Source organism: Canis lupus, chromosome 26 (genome assembly GCF_011100685.1).
Source record: "Canis lupus familiaris isolate Mischka breed German Shepherd chromosome 26, alternate assembly UU_Cfam_GSD_1.0, whole genome shotgun sequence".
Taxonomy (NCBI): Eukaryota; Metazoa; Chordata; class Mammalia; order Carnivora; family Canidae; genus Canis; species Canis lupus.
Genome location: NC_049247.1, coordinates 15924687 through 15945550, shown reverse-complemented (window position 1 = coordinate 15945550; position 20864 = coordinate 15924687). Strand labels below are relative to the sequence as shown.

The 20864-nt window shown below is 43.5% G+C and overlaps 1 protein-coding gene across 10 annotated transcripts in view; it reads right to left on the bottom strand.

The window, feature by feature from the left end:
* Positions 1–20864, bottom strand: part of CCDC60 (coiled-coil domain containing 60) — a 171953-nt gene that overhangs the window by 29154 nt on the left and 121935 nt on the right. For all 10 annotated transcript variants that reach the window (XR_005379258.1, XR_005379259.1, XR_005379261.1 and 7 more), the window contains 4 exons: positions 16410–16500; positions 11601–11823; positions 4189–4273; positions 1058–1129 (listed from right to left, as the gene is read on the bottom strand). Coding sequence is in view for 5 of the 10 variants with exons in the window: in XM_038575270.1 (XP_038431198.1) it covers positions 1058–1129; positions 4189–4273; positions 11601–11823; positions 16410–16500 (471 nt within the window). In the remaining 5 variants the exon portion in view is untranslated. The remainder of the gene's footprint in view (positions 1–1057; positions 1130–4188; positions 4274–11600; positions 11824–16409; positions 16501–20864) is intronic.

The following is a 20864-nucleotide window of genomic DNA, read 5'->3' as shown; positions in this document are numbered from 1 at the left end:
CAGGCCCTTTGCACATGCTATTCCTTTGGCTTGGAACACTATTCCCACCTATCCCCACCTATCTGCACCATAGGCTAGCTAAGTCTTCTTTTCTTCAGGATGTTAGCTCAAACTCAGTCTTAAGTCTCTGGTGCTCAACATTTACCCAGTCCTCCTTACTTTTCCCTCAGAACACTTCCCATGGTCATGATTATTTGGCTAACTTTGTGGGATTAATAAATGCATGGCTCTCTCATTAGGCCAGTAATTCTTAACCATGGGCAGGGTTCAAGGAGTCCATGAAAGCAGATAGAAGAAAGGTTACATCTTTCAACTAGCCTACATATTTCAACTAGCCTGTAGCAGAAATGGAAATCCCATGTATTTGTACAATACAAATTCCTGGGTGATTACAATCATGGAAGCTACTTTGAAAGATCATTTACACTCAACACTAATCTAAAATTACAGTAGTTATTAGATCTGCTGCTAAGTCTTATTATATAATTCATTGCTAAAGCAGCTCATAGATGACTATATCCCAAATTTGGTTGTAATATCGTAATCTACAGTACAATAGATTTCTTTGCAAACCTTTATAATTTACAGTAAGCATTTAAAAGCATTTTTCTGGAAGGATCTGTAACACAAAAAATGTTATGACCCCAGTCCAGATTGTGAGATCCCTGAGGGCAGACTGTGTATGGCCTCTTTGCTGTTGAATCCCTCCAAACCTAGCACAGATCCTGGCACATGGAGGGACTGATAAGTATACTCAGGATAAGTAACGAATGGGGTGGACCTCCCCTCCCTCATTATAAATCATCCAAATAAAGAGAGAAAGGGTGGTCTTGTAACATAACCCTCTCTGCTTCATAGCTCTCCATGACTGGAAGATTTTACCTTTATACAGTTTGAGTTAGGAGAAAGACACCTGGATACTCACCCTCAGCCCCAGAAATTAAGGGACTTATTTCTAGTCAAGAAGGAAAAAGTACCCCACTACCTGCCCCACTTACCATGGTCTGGTAAGGGACATCTCTTTAACGGTCCCTGTAACTGTGAGGTGCCCGCCTACCTTGATTTGTGGGTGGTCTGTATGTCTTTATTGGTGGAATCGCTCTTGTTTTGTCTGATCATTGGCAAGATACTGCAAAGCAAGATGAGTCTCTTAATAAGGCACAGAATATATGGTGCCCCTAAGCCAGAAAGTATCGGTGGAAGGATGGAGAATTCTCTTTCTACAGCAAGGATCCTGACATTTTACTGGGCATGGGAATCATCTGGAGAGATTGCTACTAATACAAATTCCTGGACCATAACCTCAGGGATTTGGATACATCAGACCCTGAGTAAAGCCCCGGAAGCTGCATTTACAATCACACACACACACACACACACACACACACACACACACACACTTCTAATACAGGTGTGCAGAGAGCACATTTTGAAACCGTAGAATTTCTCAGCTTGAAGTGCTTGTTTAAAAATACAGTTTCTTCTGGAGATCCTGATTCAGTGGGTCTGGGATGAAGACTAAAAATTTGTATTTTTAACAAGCATCTCAGCTAATTCTGCTCCTCAGAGACATTTAAAAAATACTGTTAGAAGATTTTAAGAAAGATAATCTTTCTGGGTGATGTTATGGTCTGAGTGTTTGCATCCCTCCAAATTCACATGTTGAAACCCTAATCCCCAAGGTGAAGGTATTAGGAGCTGAAGGCTTTGGGAGGTGATAAGCTCATGAGGTCAGAGCTCTCATGATTGGGATTAGTCTCTTATAAAAGAAAGTCCAGGGAATTCCCTTCCCCTTTGCAAGGTTACAGTGAGAAGACAATCATCTATGGGGAAGGCCCTCACTGGACACCGAATCTGCTAGAACCTTGATTTTGGACTCCTCAACCTCCAAAACTGTGAGAAATAAGTATCTGTTGTTTGTAAGCCACATATTCCATGGTATTTTTGTTACAGCAGCCCAAACAGACTAAGATGACTAGAGAGCAGTCTGGCCTTGAGGCTGGAGCTGGTCCAGTTGACTTTTAAGGGTTATGAAAGCCCAAGATTTCTATGTCAGCCCTGATGGGAACAGATTTGGGACCTGCACTGAAAAAGGAATCCAGATTCTAAAATGAAGTTGGCAGAAGAAAATGTGCAGCTTTTCTTCACTGTCTCTTTGCAGCTCTACAGAGAAGCCTCTGTTATCTGCTGCCTCTGGAAGAGATTAGGGAGATTTTTCTCCCAGAGGAATTGAGGAGCATGGGAAATTTCAACAGGTTCTTGCTCTGTCACCATGGTTATTGTAATCACTGAAGTGAATGCAAAGGCCATGTGATGAGTTTTGTGTTCTCATGTGGTTTTGTCTTTTGAGGACCATATGCAAGTCACACATCCTCCTTCTCCATTCATGTTCGTGAGGCGTTGGTAATGAGAAGTTGTTAAAAAAAACCTGCTTCAAAAATGTGCTGTGAGGATTCCGTGGGATGCTATGTGTGAAATAAAAGTACCACCACCACCACCACCACCACAACCATGGCTGCCATGTATTGAGTGCTTGTAATATGCCTGGCACATGCTAATATGTTAAATGCATTATTTCACCTAAATTCTTAAAATGACTTATTGAAATAGATAATTTCTACAACAATAATAATACTTTACAAAACTAATATTATTTAATTCTCACTACAACCCTTTGGGATAGGTTGTTAATAAGCCTCATTTTACACAATGGGAATCATACTCAGAGCGGTGAAGCAACTTTCTCAATCAACATCACAAGGCAATTAAATGATGGGGATGGAGATCGGCCCTAGCCTACTTGGTTCCAAGGGCAGTGCACACAATCTCATATTATAGACGTGAAAACTGAGGCTCAGAGAAAGGCTAAGTCAGATTCTTCTAGGTTTTGAATGTGTGCCAGTCTGACTTCAACATCAGTGTTCATGCTGTGAGTTCTTACCAAGGAGGGAGACTCATAGAGCTGATGCTTCATTATTAGCATCTGTCTCTGATGCTGGTAAATCAGAAACAGCAGCCAGAGCCTTGAAGGCCAACATTATCTCTGGATGCCTCCAAGGGCCACCCTCCGAACCCTGATGCAAGTTGAGGCAGCAACAAAACAAACTCATCATTAGCAAGCAGTGGTGGGTGTGATGCACGTGCAAGTGCTTGGTGAACTGTAATTATGGTAATAACAATAACCAATAAGTCATAGCCAGCATCCCAGTAGGCTGAAAGCAATGAAGAACCTCTTCCAGTGCATCATTTATTTTCAAAAAGTAATTTGCTTACTCAGAGGGATCCATACTTGGGAAAGAAACTCCAGCTCTAGCCTGCATGGTCTCTGAGGTTTTTCGAGGTCAGAAGTCCTGCGGACCAGGCTTCCCACCAGAGGGAAGATACTTCAGGTTCAAGTCTGACGCTATGAGCTGATCATCTTCGTTGATGGCTTGACACTTCTGAGGATCTTTGTTGTTCTTAAGAAGGAAACCAGAATCCTTGAGGTGGTCTTCAAGGTCCCCAGACAGACTTACGCCTCTCTCCATCCCATTCTGGCTTCATTTCAGTTTCTTGAAGGTGCCATGGTCCCTTCTGAACGTGTTTGCACATTTGCTGCCTGAAATGTTCGCCTGCCCTCAACTTTGGCTGTGTGGCTCTTTCTTGCCTCATCCACAATCTCTTACAGTCTCTTCCTTGGAGGAAACTTCTCTGATCCCCCTCCACCCCACCTCACCCACTGCCATCCCAGACTAGATCAGATTCTCCTATTATTCACCTTCTTAGGTCTGAGCTTTCCTCTTTTAATGCTTCTTGCAATAATTAGTACCTAATCCATTCATATTCATAAATATTCAGTAAAAGAGTGGACAAATAACCTTGTAATTCCTAGGAAGCAGTGCAACATAATAATTAAGAGGATGCTTTTTGGAATTAGAAGGCTCTGCATTCAAGTTGTGCCCTTCCCATTCATTAGCTAGGTGACCTTGAACAAGTTACTTAGCCTCTCTGAGCCTCATTTTCTCCTTTGTAAAATAAAGATACTAGTGCCTTCCTTAAAGGGTTGTTGTAAGAACCCAGGGAGGTGATGATACATGTGAACAAGTGTTTGTCACAGAGAAAATGCTCAATAATTTGGAACTGCCTTGGCTAATGTTATAACTATTATTCTGAATTCCTTTATTTGTCCCAGGGGCCAAGAGAAGGTACCTGGATGCTTTCTTTTGCATCCTATTTTCCAACGTGACTGTCCTCTGGGCATCTTCCCGAACCATCTCCAGGAGCTTCTGCAAATCTGAGGGGAACATGAGAGGTCATTGTCCAGAGGGCAGGCGGGGCTGACATCCCCTCTGCTTCTGTGTGTAGGGAGCTGGAGAGGGATAGATGAGGGTGTAGGCAGCCCATAGTGTTTGGCAAGTTGCACATCTCCCTGCTTAAAACTGATGACTCATCATTTTCCCTTTGGACAGCATCTACATTCCTCCATGTGGCCTCTAAGACTTTGCAGGATCTAGCTTCTCCTTTTCTCTCCTGTCTCATCTCACTTCCTTCCCCGACCTTAAACTCTAGTGTAGCCAAAGTATTGTTTCCAATTCTGAGAAGCAACCATCGTGTTCAAGAAACCCTCCCTGATCCCATGGACCTGAAGTTCCAAACTGGTGAACCACAAGCTGAATCCAGCTCACACAGATTTTGTTTGATTTGACGTAGATGCTAACCTTTTACAACTGGAAGGTTTTGTGTAAAAACTCAGACCTCCTGCTTTCCTGGACGAGGCTCTGGGATGGGGCTCATTCTTACTGCATGCAGACAGTGGCCTTTGGGCAGGCACACACGCTCCACCTCCCCCATTGCTCTCGCCACTCCTCATTGCACCTTTTACCTGCATACTAAACGTTGTTGCTTTTTACATGGTATAGAAATACGTCTGTGTACCTATTACGAATTGAAGTGTGTCTTCTCAAAAGATGTGTTGATGTCCTAATCCCCCAGTACCTCAGATTGTGAATTATTCACATTCTTGTTTGGAAATAGAGATGTCACAGGTGCGGTTATTTAAGTTAAGATGAGGTCCTCATGGAGTGAAGTGGGGCCTTAATCCAAGCGGAGACACTCAGGGAGAAGATGACCTGTGATAATGGAGGCAGATGGATTGATCGTGCGTCTAGAGTCAAGTGCCCAGGGTTGCCCAGCTATGACCAGAAGCTAGAAGAGGTGAAGAAGGATTCCCCGCTACAGGCTCCAGAGGAAGTGCAGCCCTGCAACACCTTGATTTTGGATTCCAGCCTCTAGAACTGTGTGAGGCAATACAGTCCATTGTTTTCAGCTGTCTAGTTCATGGTACTTCATTACGGAAGCCCCAGGAAACTAATACACTGACTCAATTTGGAAAATGAAATCTACTGAGAATCAGCTATATTCTTTGAGAAAAGTAGGACAATGGAAGTCCTACATGTCTTATATGGATACAGATTTGCAAGTACCTGGCACCATGCTTGTCATAGAACAGTCCCAATCAACATTTGCTGAATAAATAAGTGAATGGCATGGCTAAGGAGCAAAAAAAAAAAAAGTGGGAGGAAGTATTTGGGAGAACTTGAGCTGGATTTGGGGCATCAGTGAAGGAGGACAGTACCAGTGGGGACACTTTCCACTTTTCAGTAGGTACCTGTAGTCAATGCAAGTGCTAGTCTCAAAAGCTATACCTGCAGGAGTGAAGCCCAGTGCTTTCTACAGCCATTTGTATCCAGCCTTGTTTATGAATTCAGTCACTGGGTACTGGGACAAGGGCACTGTCCCTTAATGATCTTGGAGCCATCTAGGCTGTGATGAACACCAACATTCAGCCATTTTCCCACTCTATCTTCATCATTCCCAAGTAATGTATCTTCCTACTAATTTGTGGGCATGATTCCATTTGACCCAAATCTGATCTTCATTGTTCTCTTATGATGCCCACCTCCCAGAATCCTTGTGGAGTGTCTAGAAGCCTATTAGTAAGGGGAGCTGGCTGGGGCTGGTTCCTCTGCTTTCTTCCCATCTCCTGGGAACCAAGGAGCAAAATCTGACTCCTCCCCTATTCCTGCTCTCCCCCATATGCAAGCCAGCCTAGAGGTGGGTGGATACTAGCAAGTGGTGGTATCCATCCACTAAGACTCTGGTGACCTGGCATATTGGGCAGCTTTCCTAGAGAATCAAGAAGAAGGCTCCACACTCACCTAATGCACCAAAGATTTTTTTTTTTATTCGCCAATAATGCCTGTGGTCAGGTATGGTGCTCACCAATATCAAGCTCCATCCATCACATAGCTGAGGTTGGATACACATGAACTAGGATAAAGCCTGGGGACTCAGGAGGTCCACATCTACTCAAGGCTATCTGGGAGCAGACACTTGTTTGCAAGGGGTGCAGATATACAAAATAGGATTTTCCTAGGAATAGGGCACTGTGATGGAGGCCCACACTCAGAGGAACCTGCTTGGTCCTCAGTTCTCAGAGCTATGGGGATGACATTATCCATTGTTTACAGACAATGGCATACTGTGTTTTCAAATGCCAAATCATACACTGAAGAAAAAAGTTCTGACTTACTTCCTCCATTTCCTATCCACAGCTTGTCTACAAATCTCACTCCTTAGTGACTAAATTCATTTCTTCTGTTTCGGGGAAAAAGAGGAGGTCTTTTTGTTGTATAGGGTTGGGTTGTGGGGGAACATTAGCCGCCATCTTTTTGAGTTGCTGTTGAAATGAGTTTCTCCTCTAACAGCTTCAAGACTGGGAACTTCAAGACTGGCAGGAGAAATGGCCTGGGCTTTGGTTTCTTATGGATCCCCTTGCCATTGATTTGGGGAGGGAATCAGTCTACGGAGAGGCCATAACCTGCTGTCCCCAGTGATTTGCCTCCACAAAGACTTCATTATGCAGCTATCCTGGAAATTAGACCTTGGTCAAATTGTATGTCTCTCAGAATAGGATTCATGAATTCAGAATAAATTTGAGGAGGTTTTAGAAGGCAGTGTAAGTCTGGGAAATTAATCTACTTTTGTCAAGGCTATGACAAATGGGATGGAGGTTAAGGGATAAATAGAGGGGAAAGATGAGGAGGTGGAAGTAGAAAAGCCTTTCTACTTTCTCTCTGGGACATAGGACTCTGGTAAAAATGTATTTCTTAGTCATTGTTGTGCACCCACTGTGTGCTGGGCTGAGGGTGAATAAGACATTATTGTTCCACACTAGTAGCAAGTTCATGTTCCTTTCCTCTATCTTCCTTAGTAATGGAAATATGTGCATGTATGTGTGTGTGCATTTGTCTGTGTGTTTGTACTTTTGTGTGTGTGTAAAGGTAAGCATTAACTAGACCATTGTCCAACATCTTTGGAGCTAAGTGTGCCCCTTGGATAAAACTCTGGGCGATGAGAGTTTAGTAGAAATGTTTATGGAGCTTCTGAGAAGACTGCTTCCATTCAGCTGGGAGTGAGTACTTTTCCACTTCACCTACTTCCTTCTGCTTCCAGCCTAGCATGTGGCTGTGATGACTGGCATTCCAGCCATTTTGATCATAAAATGATGCTGAGTGTGGTGGCGAAGAAAGACAGAAGGAAGTAGGGTTCCTTTTTTTTTTTTTTTTTGGAAGTAGGGTTCCTGATGACCTTTGGGAGCCATACCAGCCGGTGGACTGGTCTTTTTTAATCTGTAAGAAAAATAAACTTTTATCTGTTTTAAGCTACTACTTTTCAGATCTTTGTATCCAGCCAAAAGGAATTCCTACCTGATACAATAATATACAGTTGCAAATTAAAAGAAAGTGCTCAATAAAAGCAAATATAAAGTACTAAGAGAATTGAGGGGAGGCAACCCAGGAGCATCAGGGAAGACTTCACAGTGGAGGGAATATTTAAGCGGGACCTTGAAGGTTGAGTAGCATTCCACCAGACTAAAGGGCCAAAGGTGAAAAGGCACTACAGAGAGAGGATGACATGAAAGAATTTGCATTGTTTAAGAAGAAAACATTTTGGTGAGGTTGGAGTGCCTGGTAGAAGGTGTGAAGTGGTAAGAGCTGAGCCTATTATAACAGCCTGGGACAAGATCAAATGCAATGTCTTAGAGGCAATGGAGAGTCTTGAAAGATGTTAAGCTGGGGAGCACTATATCTTTTTTTTTTTAATTTTATTTAGGGGACCCCTGGGTGGCTCAGCGGTTTGGCACCTGCCGTTGGTCTAGGGCGCAATCCTGGAATCCCGGGATCGAGTCCCACGTCAGGCTCCCGGCATGGAGACTGCTTCTCCTTCTGCCTGTGTCTCTGCCTCTCTCTCTCTCTATATATATATCTATCTATCATGAATAAATAAATAAAATCTTTTAAAAAATAAAATAAAAAAATGAAAATTTTATTTATTTACTTACTTAGGGAGAGTGTGTGAGCAGGGGGAGGGACAGAAGGAGAGAGAGATCGAGAATCCCAAGCAGATTCTGCACTTAGCATGGAGCCCAACATGGGGCTTGATCTCACGACCCTGAGATCATGACCTGAGCTGAAATCAGAAGTTGGACACTCAACTGACTGAGGCACCCTGGTGCCCCTATCTCAGATTTTTAATTCAGAAATTTCCTTCTGGCTAAACATGGAAACATGGGCAAGTGAGGGCAAAGCAGGAAGAAGAGAGACTAGGAGACTGTTGCTGTCATATGGGTGAGAGGTAATGAGAATGTGGACTGGGGCAAGGGGAGTGCTCCAAACTCAGGTACCCAGAGGGTTAGGTACCAGATGGGTGACATGAGCTAGTGTTAAGAAAAATCAAGTTTCTTTCTTGGTCTTTAATTTCCCACTTTTTCTAGAGACTTGTTTAAAACATAGAGATTAAGTGTGACATAAGGGCCAGATTGCCTGGGTTCAAATTCTGACCTCATCACTTACTAGATGTGTGACTTTGAGCAAATAATTTAACCTCCGTGTGTCCCAATTTTCTCATATACAAAATAGGCATAAAAAGTGTTATGAGGATTCATTGAATTTATATGCAAAAAAATTGTGTATATATGTATATATATACACACAATTAGTTTGTATATGCTAGAGGCTAGAATAGTGCCTGGTACATAAAAGTCTTCTTAAGCATTAATTATTGTACTTTCATCATCATGATCATTATCATCCTTATTCTAGAGAAAACAGTAGGGCAAATGAAATGATAAATGACCATGCACTTGGCCCGTTGAGAACAATGCTTGAATGTAATAGGGAGTGGTAAGGACTGGGGAAAACTAGCCAGCACATGCCCTACCTAAAAGGAGCAGCTCCAGTTGAATGTTGTGCAGGGTTGTGGGTCCACTCTTATACCAGTGCTGTGTTTTTTTTTTTTTTAATTAAAATTTTTTATGTAAAATCAAATCGTAAAATATCCCCCTACTTTTTTTAAATGAAACCTTGTGTATTAAACAAAACATAAATGTCAGGAACTAGCCTACATGCCCTAGTTTTCTATCTCTACACTAAGAGTAAGTAATGGAAATGAAGAGAGAAGATTTAAGAGTTTTGGGAGATAGGATTGATGGGAGTGGTTAACTGGTTAGGGAGGTAGTCCTTGGGGACAAGTCTGTAGTGTCTCCGGTGCCTGGTAAGATGGCATCATTCACCCCTCCACTCATCACAGTCTCCTTTCCCCTCTGCCCCCTCCTTCCTTCAGCATTCCTGCTGCCACTGGGAGGGCAATATGCCGCTTCTGGACTGAGGCCATTCTTGAAGCCGGGGACACTTTTCTTCTTAAGAGTAGAGCTTTCAGGGTTAAAAGACACAGCATGGATGTGATACTAATAACCACATAGACACCTTTGAAAAGAAAATCAGACCCTGTTTACTTCTTTATTGAGAACCTTCCAGAGACTTCCTATTGCACTTGGAATCATTGTGAAGTCCTTACCTTGCCCTACACAAAGGCTATGCCTGCTTTGACTCCTGCCTCCCTCCTCGGCTTCATATCCTCAGGGCTCAGACTAAACATCAGAGCTGAGAGAGCCTTTCCTTGACCACTCTGGCTAAACTAGCCCTATTTCCACCAACAGTCTCTCTCTGGCCCATGTCTTGGTTTATTATCTTCTGATCACATATTATATACAACTGCCTTGTTATCTGCAGCTTTCTTGTTTATGGTCTGCTTCTTCCTTTTAAAATGTAAGCTTGGGGAGGGGAGGAACTGTAATTCTCAGGGTCTTCAGTAGCTGATCAATAGATACATGTTGAATGAAAGTTCAAGATATCTATAAGAGTCACATGTCTACTGATGGTTGATCTTAGTTCCTCTCAATCTTAGATAATATGTTCAGCAAAAAGTGTTTCAGGGGCAGCCCTGGTGGTGCAGCAGTTTAGTGCCACCTGCAGCCCAGGGCATGATCCTGGAGACCCGAGATAGAATCCCACGTCGGGCTCCCTGCATGGAGCCTGCTTCTCCCTCTGCCTGTGTCTCTGCCTCTCTCTCTCTGTGTCTCTATGAATGAATAAATAAAATCTTTAAAAAAAAAGTGTTTCAGGGTGCAGAGCCTTTCATGGCTCCCTGTTGACAAGAGTGGGATTTTTTTTCTCATTGGTAGGTAATGCTCTGAGTCCTGACCACTTAGCTGGAATTTTGCCCTTTCACTCATTTTTAGTTTCAATGATTCAGGCCTCAGTCAGGCTTTCTGGTCTACCTTGACCTCTTGCTTGACCTCCTTGAATCTGTATCACACTCAATCCTTCTCAACTGAGCTCAACCCAGCCTTGGCATTCTAGGTATGTGAAAGAGCCCTGGCTAAGAAGGCAGACCTCAGCTTGGGCACCACTGAGGGGACACTTATGAAAAACTGTGTATAAATTTTCTTCTGTGGGGAGGACTCATAGCTTTTAAGAGATTTTCTGAAGAACCTGTGTCCCACACATTGGGAACCACTGAAAAGGCTTGTTCCAGAGCAGGGGCAGGGGTGGTGGTGTCACAGGGTGATACAACTTCCATATAGAAAATACCAGGAAAAGACAAATCCTTAGAGACAGAAAGTAGATTTACAGTTGCCTGGGGCCAGGGGTGGCAAAGGAGAGGGACTACCAATGGATAAAGGTTTTCTTTTGGTTCGATTGAAATGTTCTAAAATTAGATTGTGGTGATAATTACACAACTCTAAATTGACTTAACAGTTGTTGAATTAAAGACTTAAAAAGAATGAATTTTATGGTATGCAAATTATACCACCATAAAGTTGTTTTAAAAAGTCAATACCAAATTTCAAAACCTTAGTGTGAAAAAAGATATTAAATATCTCATTAATAATTTTATATTGATTACATGCTGAAATGGCAATATTTTATGTAGGTTGGGCTGAATAAAATATATTATTAACATTTTTTAAAAAAGAGCAATCGATGACCATGGGCTGTCTCTCCAAGAGAAATTGCTCAGAGTAATCTAAGTTATAAAGTATATTTCTGATCTTCACTGGGGGAAAGCAAATGAGACCAAGGAAATTGAACAGGGCTAGGGGACCCCTGTGTCTCCTTTAACTGAGTAAGGCTGGAGATGGAGCAGGAGGGGTTCTTGATGTCTGGCTTTGAAGCAAAGAGTCAAGGCAGATTGGTCAGATCTCAGGTAGGACTTACTGATATGGAGAAGTTCTTCGTCAGGCTTGGTTGAAAAGGAATCATTGTCCTCAATGCTGCCTGTTGCCTGGGTGATCATACTCAGGGGTTCATCTGAGCCAGGGTTCATGGAGACCATGCTGCTCTGGGGGGATGATCCCCCACTGGTCCGAGACAGACTGAGTGTGCAACCGCGCCAGCTTGGTTTGCCGCTGGTGACACGTAGTACAGGAGGTTTCTTGGTCTGAAGGAAAGAGAGAAGAAAGAGAGATTTCAGAAAGAAGGGAGGGAGGACAGAATGATGAAAGGAAGGAGAGGAGGAAGGAGGGTGGATAGAAGGGAGAGAGGGAGGAAGAGAGAGAGATGACTAAAGGAAAGAGGGAAGAAAGGAGACAGGGAAGGAGAGGAGGGAGGGAGGGAGGAAGGAAGGGAGGGAAAGGAAAATAAATAAAAAAAAAAAAACCTGGCTCTGAATGTGAATTTCTTTTGGCTCTTCCTAAACAACATGACACATGTTCTGGGTCTGGGGTGACCTTCTGTCACAGATTGATATAATTTAAACTCCTTACTATTTGAAGCAAACGTGACGGGACTTACTCTATTCAGTGAGCACTGTGGTTGCCTAAGTCATCACCACAGGAGGCCAAACTGTATTTCAATGATGTTACTTGGGGACCAGAAGCGTTTTTGACTATTCTTTTGTAATAATAATTGGAATTGATTTTTAAAATGTGAGAGGATTGGTCTCATTTCTTTCCCTACCTCTTGGTTTGACCCCAAACTGTATAGATCAGCTTCTTGTTCACCAAGTTGACACCAGGCCTTCAAAACATGACAATTTGTGCTTATTGGGGTCTTCTGAAGAGTACAAGATGGAGAAAATTCTAGACCTGACATTCAGGTGATGGAATATGGGGGAAGAAGATTTGTCTGATGGGGCAGCACTCTTTGGGGGGAAGAGGAGCCATGGTTGTGATGGTTGTGGCAGATGGAAGGATGTAGATGACAAGCCCTAGAAAGTAGTAAGGGGTAGATAAAGTCCTGTAAGGAGAATGTGGACTTTTGAGAGGAAAGGAGTCAGAGAGGATGTGTGTGTGTGTGTGTGTGTGTGTGTGTGTGTGTGTGTATACCACCCTCTCCCATGATTGATATCACTTCAGAATGTACTGTGCAGTCATGTCTTCATTTAACTCATGATCCCGATCTTCCAGAGGGTTTCTACTTTGCACATTGAAAATGCCCTTGATCCCATGCTGATGATTCTTTATAACTTTTAAAATACCAGGTTTGCAGTGGGGCAGAGTAGGTCCTCAGCTGCTCCAGAGTAAGAGCTCAATTGTGCCTTGGGCTATAGTTTACATTCAATTAATGGAAACAATTTTATTTGAGAACATTTAAAAGGAAAGCTCTTGCAAGGCAGACTGATGTCACCTTTCAATCAAACTCATAGTATTTGATACCCTCAGAAAGCAGGTAGGGAGAAGAGGCAGGACCAGAGGCCACACCAACATTTATTTTTTTTTAAAGAATTTTTATTTATTAAAGATACAGAGAAGAGAGAGAGAGAGAGAGAGAGAGAGAGAGAGAGAGAAGCAGGCTCCATGCAGGGAGCCCGACATGGGACTCGATCCCAGGTCTCCAGGACCACACCCTGGGCTGAAGGCAACACTAAACCACTGAGCCACCAACATTTAATAAGTAACTATAGGGTGCAGAAAGTTGTCTCCAGCAGGATTCATATCATGGAATCCACTGAATGTGGTCAGAAGTGGGGTTTTTTGTTTGTTTGTTTGTTTTAAAATATTTTTTATTTTATTTGAGAGAGAGAGAGTGAGCACAAGCAGGGGGAGGGGCAAAGGGAGAGAGAGAAGACTCTCCAATGAGCTCAACCTAGGGCTTGATCTCGGGACCCTGAGATCATGATCTGAGCCAAAGTCAGATGCTTAACGAACTGAGCCACCCAGGCACCCCTACAAGTAGTTTTTTGATTGGTTATCTTGTGGGGCTGTTACTGTAGGTAGAACTTCGGTCCCCTGGAATTGGAGAGGGGTTTCCTGGTTGCACAGGGGAAGGAGAGGGTGTGTTTACCCAGATCCCCATGGGGGCATGTGGGCTACAGAATGACTGTGATAAAGAAAAAGCAAATGCCCAAAGTTGGCATGTTCTCTCCAATAAATCAGGAGTTCAATACAGTGTTCCCTTTGTCCCAACATTGCAGCTAGGGACAATACATGTAGAAGTTGCCTCATATGGTCTCCTCTGGCACTATATGAATTCCTGACTCTGGAAACCAGACTCTTCAGATACATGTCATTTTTGAATGCTGGACACATTGTGTCCCAGGAGCACACTCAGGAGTCTTATAATAAGAACTGGACTTGGAGCCAGGGTTCCTCAGAGGGGCCTTGAGCAAGTCACCATCTTGCTTCAGTTTCCTGATCAATAGAACAAAGAGGATGGACTGGGATGGTCTCAGGAGAGCTTTCTATACCCAGAGCTCTGTGTGGGTCTTCCTTGTGCTAGGATTTCATTTTGTGCTCCTAAAGTTGCCATTAATTAAAATTCAATTAACAACCTCAGCCAGGAAATCCAAAGTGGAGTACTGACACTTCTGATTAATTGAGAGTGGCAGAAAAAGAAAATGTGGGGGGGACGAAGTGACAGGCAGTTTTAGCATCTTGCTTGCCCTTTATTGAACTGACTCTGTCTGAATTGACTTAAACCCCCAAATGCTTATTCTTTATTTTTATATTTCACTCAGGAGCAGTGTTAACCAGCTGCTGTGTTCCACCTGAGTAGGGACTGCTTTTTTGGCAACAAAGGAAAAGATTTCCCTGAATGATTCCTTACACTTTTTTAGAAGCAATGGTTTCAAACTCGTGGCCCATGGGGAGACATGATTAACTGCCCAGAATTTTACAAATTGGGGAGATTTATATATAACAACCTCGGTTATTGGTCTCTCTTGCGAATGATAAGCCCTGGACTCCCATACTCGCATGGCAAAATGGCAAGAGCTGGGCAGGGGTTCTTCCCTTCGGCTGAGCAGTCATTCCCCCACTTGCCACAGACCTCACCACTCCCTGCTGCATTAGACCCAAATTGATTTTTTTTTTTAATTTACTTGGTTAGCCTGGCTCTTATGAACACTGTCTTGGCATTGACAAGCCCTAAACATACAGAAGAATACCAGTTGCTGTGGGGAGTTGATTGGAGCCTCTCAAAGTGCTCATTTTGTAGGTTCAGAAACTGAAGTCGGGAGAGAGAAGATGACTTGTCTGAAGCCACATAGTGAACTGGGTCACAGTGGCTAAGCTAGGTCTCCTGACTCCCATCTAGTGCTCCCCCTTCATCAGAGTGTACCACACTTCAGCCCAGAGTTTGATCTGCAAGCTTCCTGGAGAATTCAATTTTATGTGTGTTCCAGTGTGGTGATTCACTGTCCCCTCTTTCAATTTTTGTTATGAATATTCCTGAAGGACTTTTTTTTTAAAGGTTTGTGGCTCCTGCTGCTTTTTTCTATGCATCTCTGGAGACAGATGCACACAATATCTCCATAGCAACTTTCTGTGACAAAAAAAGAGGCATTTCTCAGATCTAGGCACACCCTGATGAAAGAGCAAGAAAATGGTGAAACTCTTTGTGAGGGCAATTATAATTGGAACACCATGGAGAACATGCATTCGACAAGCTCAGTGTTTAATGAGCAGACCCAGGATTTAACTATTGGCTCTGCCATTACCCAGCTGTGCAACCTTATACAAATCACTTAACCTCTCTGAGCCCCAACTTCCTCCTCTCCCAACTGGTGATTAGGATACTACCTCCTGGGGTTAGTAGGAAGGCAGAGCTGGCTAATAGATCCAAAGCACTTCCTTAGCATAGAACCTGGCCCATTACAATTATGTTAAAAAGTGGCTTCTAAAAATTATGTAACCACAATAATGTCAGCATTTTAACATCTTCAAAGTGTTGTTTCTTGAGGTTCTTTACTAATGTTGTGAGGTCAGCAAGGACGAGCATTATACTCCTGTTGTGGGTAAGAGCACAGGTACAGCAAACTGCTCTTTCAACTACTTTTGCCTATCTAAACATGACCTTATTTTAAAAATATATTTGAGAGAGAGAGAGAGAGCACAGAGGGAGGGGGGAAGCAGAAGGAGGAGAAGCAGACTCCCGTTAGGCAGAGAGCCCTACTCAAGGCTCGATCTCAGGACCCTGGGATCATGACCTGAGTGGAAGGCAGGCGCTTAACCAACTGAGCCACCCAGGTGCCCCTAAACATGACCTCTTGTCATTATTATTTTATGGTGCTTGTTGGGTAGATGAATCCAGGAAGTCTGGGGCTGGCAATAGTTCTGAGTGAAAAGAATAGATCTCTTGATGTTCTCTTTGTACAGAATGTGCATTCTAGTTCATAGAACACCCTATCTGTTGAATCATCCACTTCTTATTTTCTGGTTGAGTTTAAGAGAGAGAGAGAGAGAGAGAGAGAGAGAGAGAAAGAAATGACTGTTATTGATTAAAACCGTGGAGTGAGGTAAGTCCATCTTCTTCTGGTGACATCTTATTGAGCAGCTCTGCAGCCATCCCTCCCTTTCCCCGTGAAGTGTTGTCCAGCCAAATGTCATTTCTCCTATAATCCCCAGATAACCATTTTAATTAAAATTCACAAAAACCATCAACAGCATGTGGTTCTGACTTCCCTTCACTCAGAGAACCAACTGGAAAAAAAAAATCCCATCAGAGAAGAGACCAGCAAAAAAACGCCTCTGACACAAGTTGGGGCCAGTAGCTGGGCGGTAGCGTCGTGCACATGCCGACAGTTACCTTAGGCGCTGTGACGAAGTGCTCCCACTTCTGTTCTATGGACTTGTCCTTATTGATTTTCTTTATTGTATTCTTGCTTCCACCCGGGTCCCTGAGTGAGAAACAGCTTAATGAGTTTTCCATTCCCAGAGCCTCGTTTTACTACAAGTTCTTTTAGGAAATGCAATAAATAGATGATGGATGGTGGCTGTTCTCTGTTATGTTTTTTTTTTTTTTTTCCCACCCCCTGTATGTGTGAAAAAGTGAGAGGGACAGTTTTCTGTAGCTGGGTCTTGTCAGTGAAAATTGAGGTTAGGAGAGACCACTGCTTACAAGGTGGGGGTGAGGGAGGTGGAATGTATTTGTGTGTGTTCTGCGTCTATTTGCCTTTTGGATTGGGTCCTCTCTTAGACTCCAGGGCAAGTCTACTCCAGGGCAGTTACTTCTGGGAGTAAACTGAAAAGTGTGTTCGTTTGTGAATCTTTGCCTGCTCTGCTGCCTAACAATCCCACCCCAAGTAACACAGAGAGGATTACTGGGTGGGACTGGGGAGAGCTTGTGGGGTAGGTTGCACAATAAAAAATCACTGGTTTGGAGTGTGTGGAGCAAAAGTCTATAAGATGCTTACATGCAAGATGCTTTCGTGCATTCTCACTGAATCATCTCCACAAAATCATGTGATATTGTCATCCCTTTACAGATGAGAAAACAAACTGGGGGAGGTGGGGAGGGGAAAGCTCAAGTCACTCACCCAGATGCAGATTTACAGTGAAACTAATGACCCTCACTTGAATGGGTTCTTCTGGGAACCCTGTACCTGATTTTCTGTTGTAATTTTATATTCTTTTTCTTAAAGTGCTTCCCTCCCCCAATTAGTTAAACTTCAAATACCCTAAAACCTAGATCCCTCCCTTCATGGGTTGGGAACCTTCTCGCTATGAGACTGAACCTCCAGCAGATTTTGTGAGTGACATGCCTATCATCCCTCATCTAAACCCGTAGGACCAGATGTGTTACCATGTAGGGATTTGGGGAAGAATATATGCTGCATATACCATATGTTAACATAATCCCTCCAGTGGATTCAGGGCCAGCACCCTGTAACCAAACACATTAATATTCCTGTACTGATATATATGAATATTTACACCAGGTGGGATAAAGACCGTGATTAGCTTCAGGTCAAATTTTGCCACCAAATTGGTTTGATTCATATGTCAAGTTTTGCTGCTAAATGAGTTATAGAAAAATTGAATTTTCAGAGCCTTCTGGATTTTGAACTTGGGACTACAGGGCAGTGGATCTTGCTGATAAGCAAGCAGAAAAAGACTCAATGTGTGCTCTTTCAACTCCCTCTACCTACCTATCGGTCAATCGATTGATCCATCCATCTATCCCTTTCTTTATCTCCTTTTTCTCTGCAGAAAGGATTTTGGATGGTTGGGACTCTTAAAATCATTTGGCACAGAGCAGGGACTTGAGGGAATGAGATGGCCAGATCAGGTTGATGAGGGGAGGCATTGACAGGGGTCTAGACTTATCAGGGGCTGCTGGTGGAGGAGTGGGAGATACTCAGCAGGTGGTAAAAGGTGGTCAAGCTCTAACTTGCCTAAGACTGGCTTCTCATGGCACAGGGCTCTAGGTAGCAGAATCAGAGGCTTTTCCCAGCCGAGACGTGGAGGAGGGCGTGCACTCTTTGATGGCAGGACTTTGCTGAGCATCTACCAGCCCACAGCCACAATGCAAGCAACACATACAGGTGCCAGGGTGGAAGTCGGGCTGGGGAGGGCGGGGTGAGACTCCACCTCCAAGCTTTTTGTAAGACTTTATGTTTGATTACACAATAAAAAGCCCTCTGAATAATTAACAGTGAAGCTCATTTAACGTTGGTTCTGCCTGCTTCTCCCCCGAGTAATCAAATTAGGGAATATTTAAAATCCAGCCAGAGGAAGGAATAGCAACACACCAGTCCTATAAACAATATTTAAACTAGCGGCGCTTTTGAAGTCTGATTTAAGGCTCGCCAACTGGAAGCTTTAGAGGTTCTGCTTTGGAGCATTTCTTTCAAGACCACAGGGTTTTTCGGCTTCTTCCCTTTGCTAACTCAGCTCCTGCTGTGCCTGCAGCCTTCTTCTTGAAGTTCAAAAGCAACCCCCTTCCCCTTTTAAAATTAAATCTGGTCCCAACCAAGCTTTCAAAATCTTAAATATTCAAGCCTGATTGGAGAGATGGAGGTTTTCTGTTAACACTGACTTCCAAGATGACCTGAAATCTATTGCGACATGAGGCAGCAGGTAAATGAGCTAAAAATACAGCAAAGCTCCCAGAGATCTAAAAAGAAAAGAAAAAAAAAAAAAGCCCTGCACCCTTGCCCACGCAAAGCCACTGATAAAGAAAGGGCCTGGTTAGACCCTTCTCTGATGTTTCATTCTCACTAGCAAATAAGCCAAAAAGGAAACTCAGATAGGGGCAGGAAGAGAAATAAACCACCTGAGTTTCTTGGTCCACAGGGGGCTGGGAGAATCGAGTGGACTGGATGTTGGAGTCCCCTGCCTGCACTGCTGCTTTCTAGGTGTGTGGTTGTGTAAGTTACTTAGGCTCTTGGAGCCTCAGTGCCCACATCCGTAAAATGGCGGGAATAATATTAGTTATGTCAGAGGCTTGGTGTGAGGATGCAGCCGGGCCTGTTAAGGGCTTGACAGGGTGCCTTGTACAGAGAACTGAACACAGAGAGCTTAGTGTGGCTTGGAGGAGGGGCTGATGGTGGGGGACAAGGAACGAGGGCAGAACCGTGGGGAAGTGACTCTCAGACCATTTTTTCCCCTGCTGAAACTTTGGGGCAGGGGCGGGGAGGAGGATCCTAGTTGCTAGAAGTCAAGGGACAAAAGCAGAGCACGGTTGCATCTCATTGAACTGTACCTGCCAAGCACATTTTGTTCCTGGCGAATTGCTTGAAATAGTCTGTGCCCAGTAGCACTCAGAGTCATCTTCTCCAATACTTCCCTCTTGGCAAATCCTTATTTGGGGCAAAACACCTGTTCTCGAGAGTGGAAAGTCTGTCGGCTGGTTTGGAATGCGTTCATGTGTCCGTGACTGAGTGTGGAGGACAGAGGTAGCCCCTGATGGTGCACCAGGGAGGGGACGGAGAGCAGGGCTCCCAGGAGCTACCTGGCCAATCGCCTCCCTCCTGACAGGTGCTGCGATCATCCTGCCAGGATCCCTCACTCCTGCAGCGATGTCCTTTTGAGTAAAGCCATGGAGGCATGATGCAATTAAATCAATGCAGAGAGAGTGGGTAGATTCAGAGATTTCACTCACATGTCACCTCTTGCGTCTTTCCCAGACGGTCTGACATAAAAGTCACCCCACACCTGCCACTGTTGCATCACCCCCTCAATTGCTTCACAGTGCTTGGTGCTATCTCAAAGCATCTTGATGACTGCATGTCTACTATCTGCCACTCCCCCCACATCCCCCGGAACCCAAGGCTCCAGAGAACAAGGATGGTGTCTGTTCCCTTCACTGCTGTATCCCCAGTAATGCCTGAAAAAAAAAAAACAGGTTTAAGGAAAATGAGAGTTTCCAGGGTGAGGGGTGCACATGACAGGGGCAAAACCCAGCTTAAATATAATGACTGCTATTTTGCGTGTTGTTTGAAATGATGCTGCATTCCCCCCACCCCAAGACTGAAATCTGGCAAATTAAAGTTCCTACAGGAATTGGTTAAATATGACGATAAACTCCACAGCCATTGAAAGAGGTTTTGATATGGAGATTTGGTTCCCATATATTAAGTTAAATATGAACGCCGTAAGTATACAATGGCCTCTTCTGTTGCTTTTTAAAAGGAAATTCTATATGTACATATCATATTATCTTGGTAAGTTACAGTCCCTTTTTGTATCCTAGGGTCCCCTGGTAAATATTACTTTGTGATGAGTTTTTCTTTATGTTTTTCCGACACCAGATTGTACCCTAAATTAATTGAAGGCTTTTGGGCTTTCGCTAGGAACAGAGGCAACCATCATCTAGTGGTTAAGCACACATGCTTTGCAGCTGGGCTACCTGAATTCCAATTCTGATTTAGCTTTTACTGGCTTTGCAATTCTGAGCAAATTACTTAAGTTTTCTGTGCCTCAGTTTACTCTTTTGTTAGAATGAGGCTCAACTGCAGGAATTCTTTCCTCTCCTGGCTGCCCAGTGGTCTGTCCCTTTCTTTCTCATGGGAACTAGGGAAGATGGCAGCAGGGGCTGGGGGTGAGTGGAATTAGGGATGAGAAGTGGCACAAGGTTTGTAGTGCTTGCTCACACATCATCTTGTCTGCTTCTCTTATAAAGGCCCATTCATTTCTAGTCACTCCTTGGAAAGTTAATCTCTTAAAAAAATACCAATACAAGTTCATAACCCCTTATCAAATTCCAAAATCCAAAGGGTATTGAAAACCAGAAAAAATTTTAATAACTTATTTGATGGCA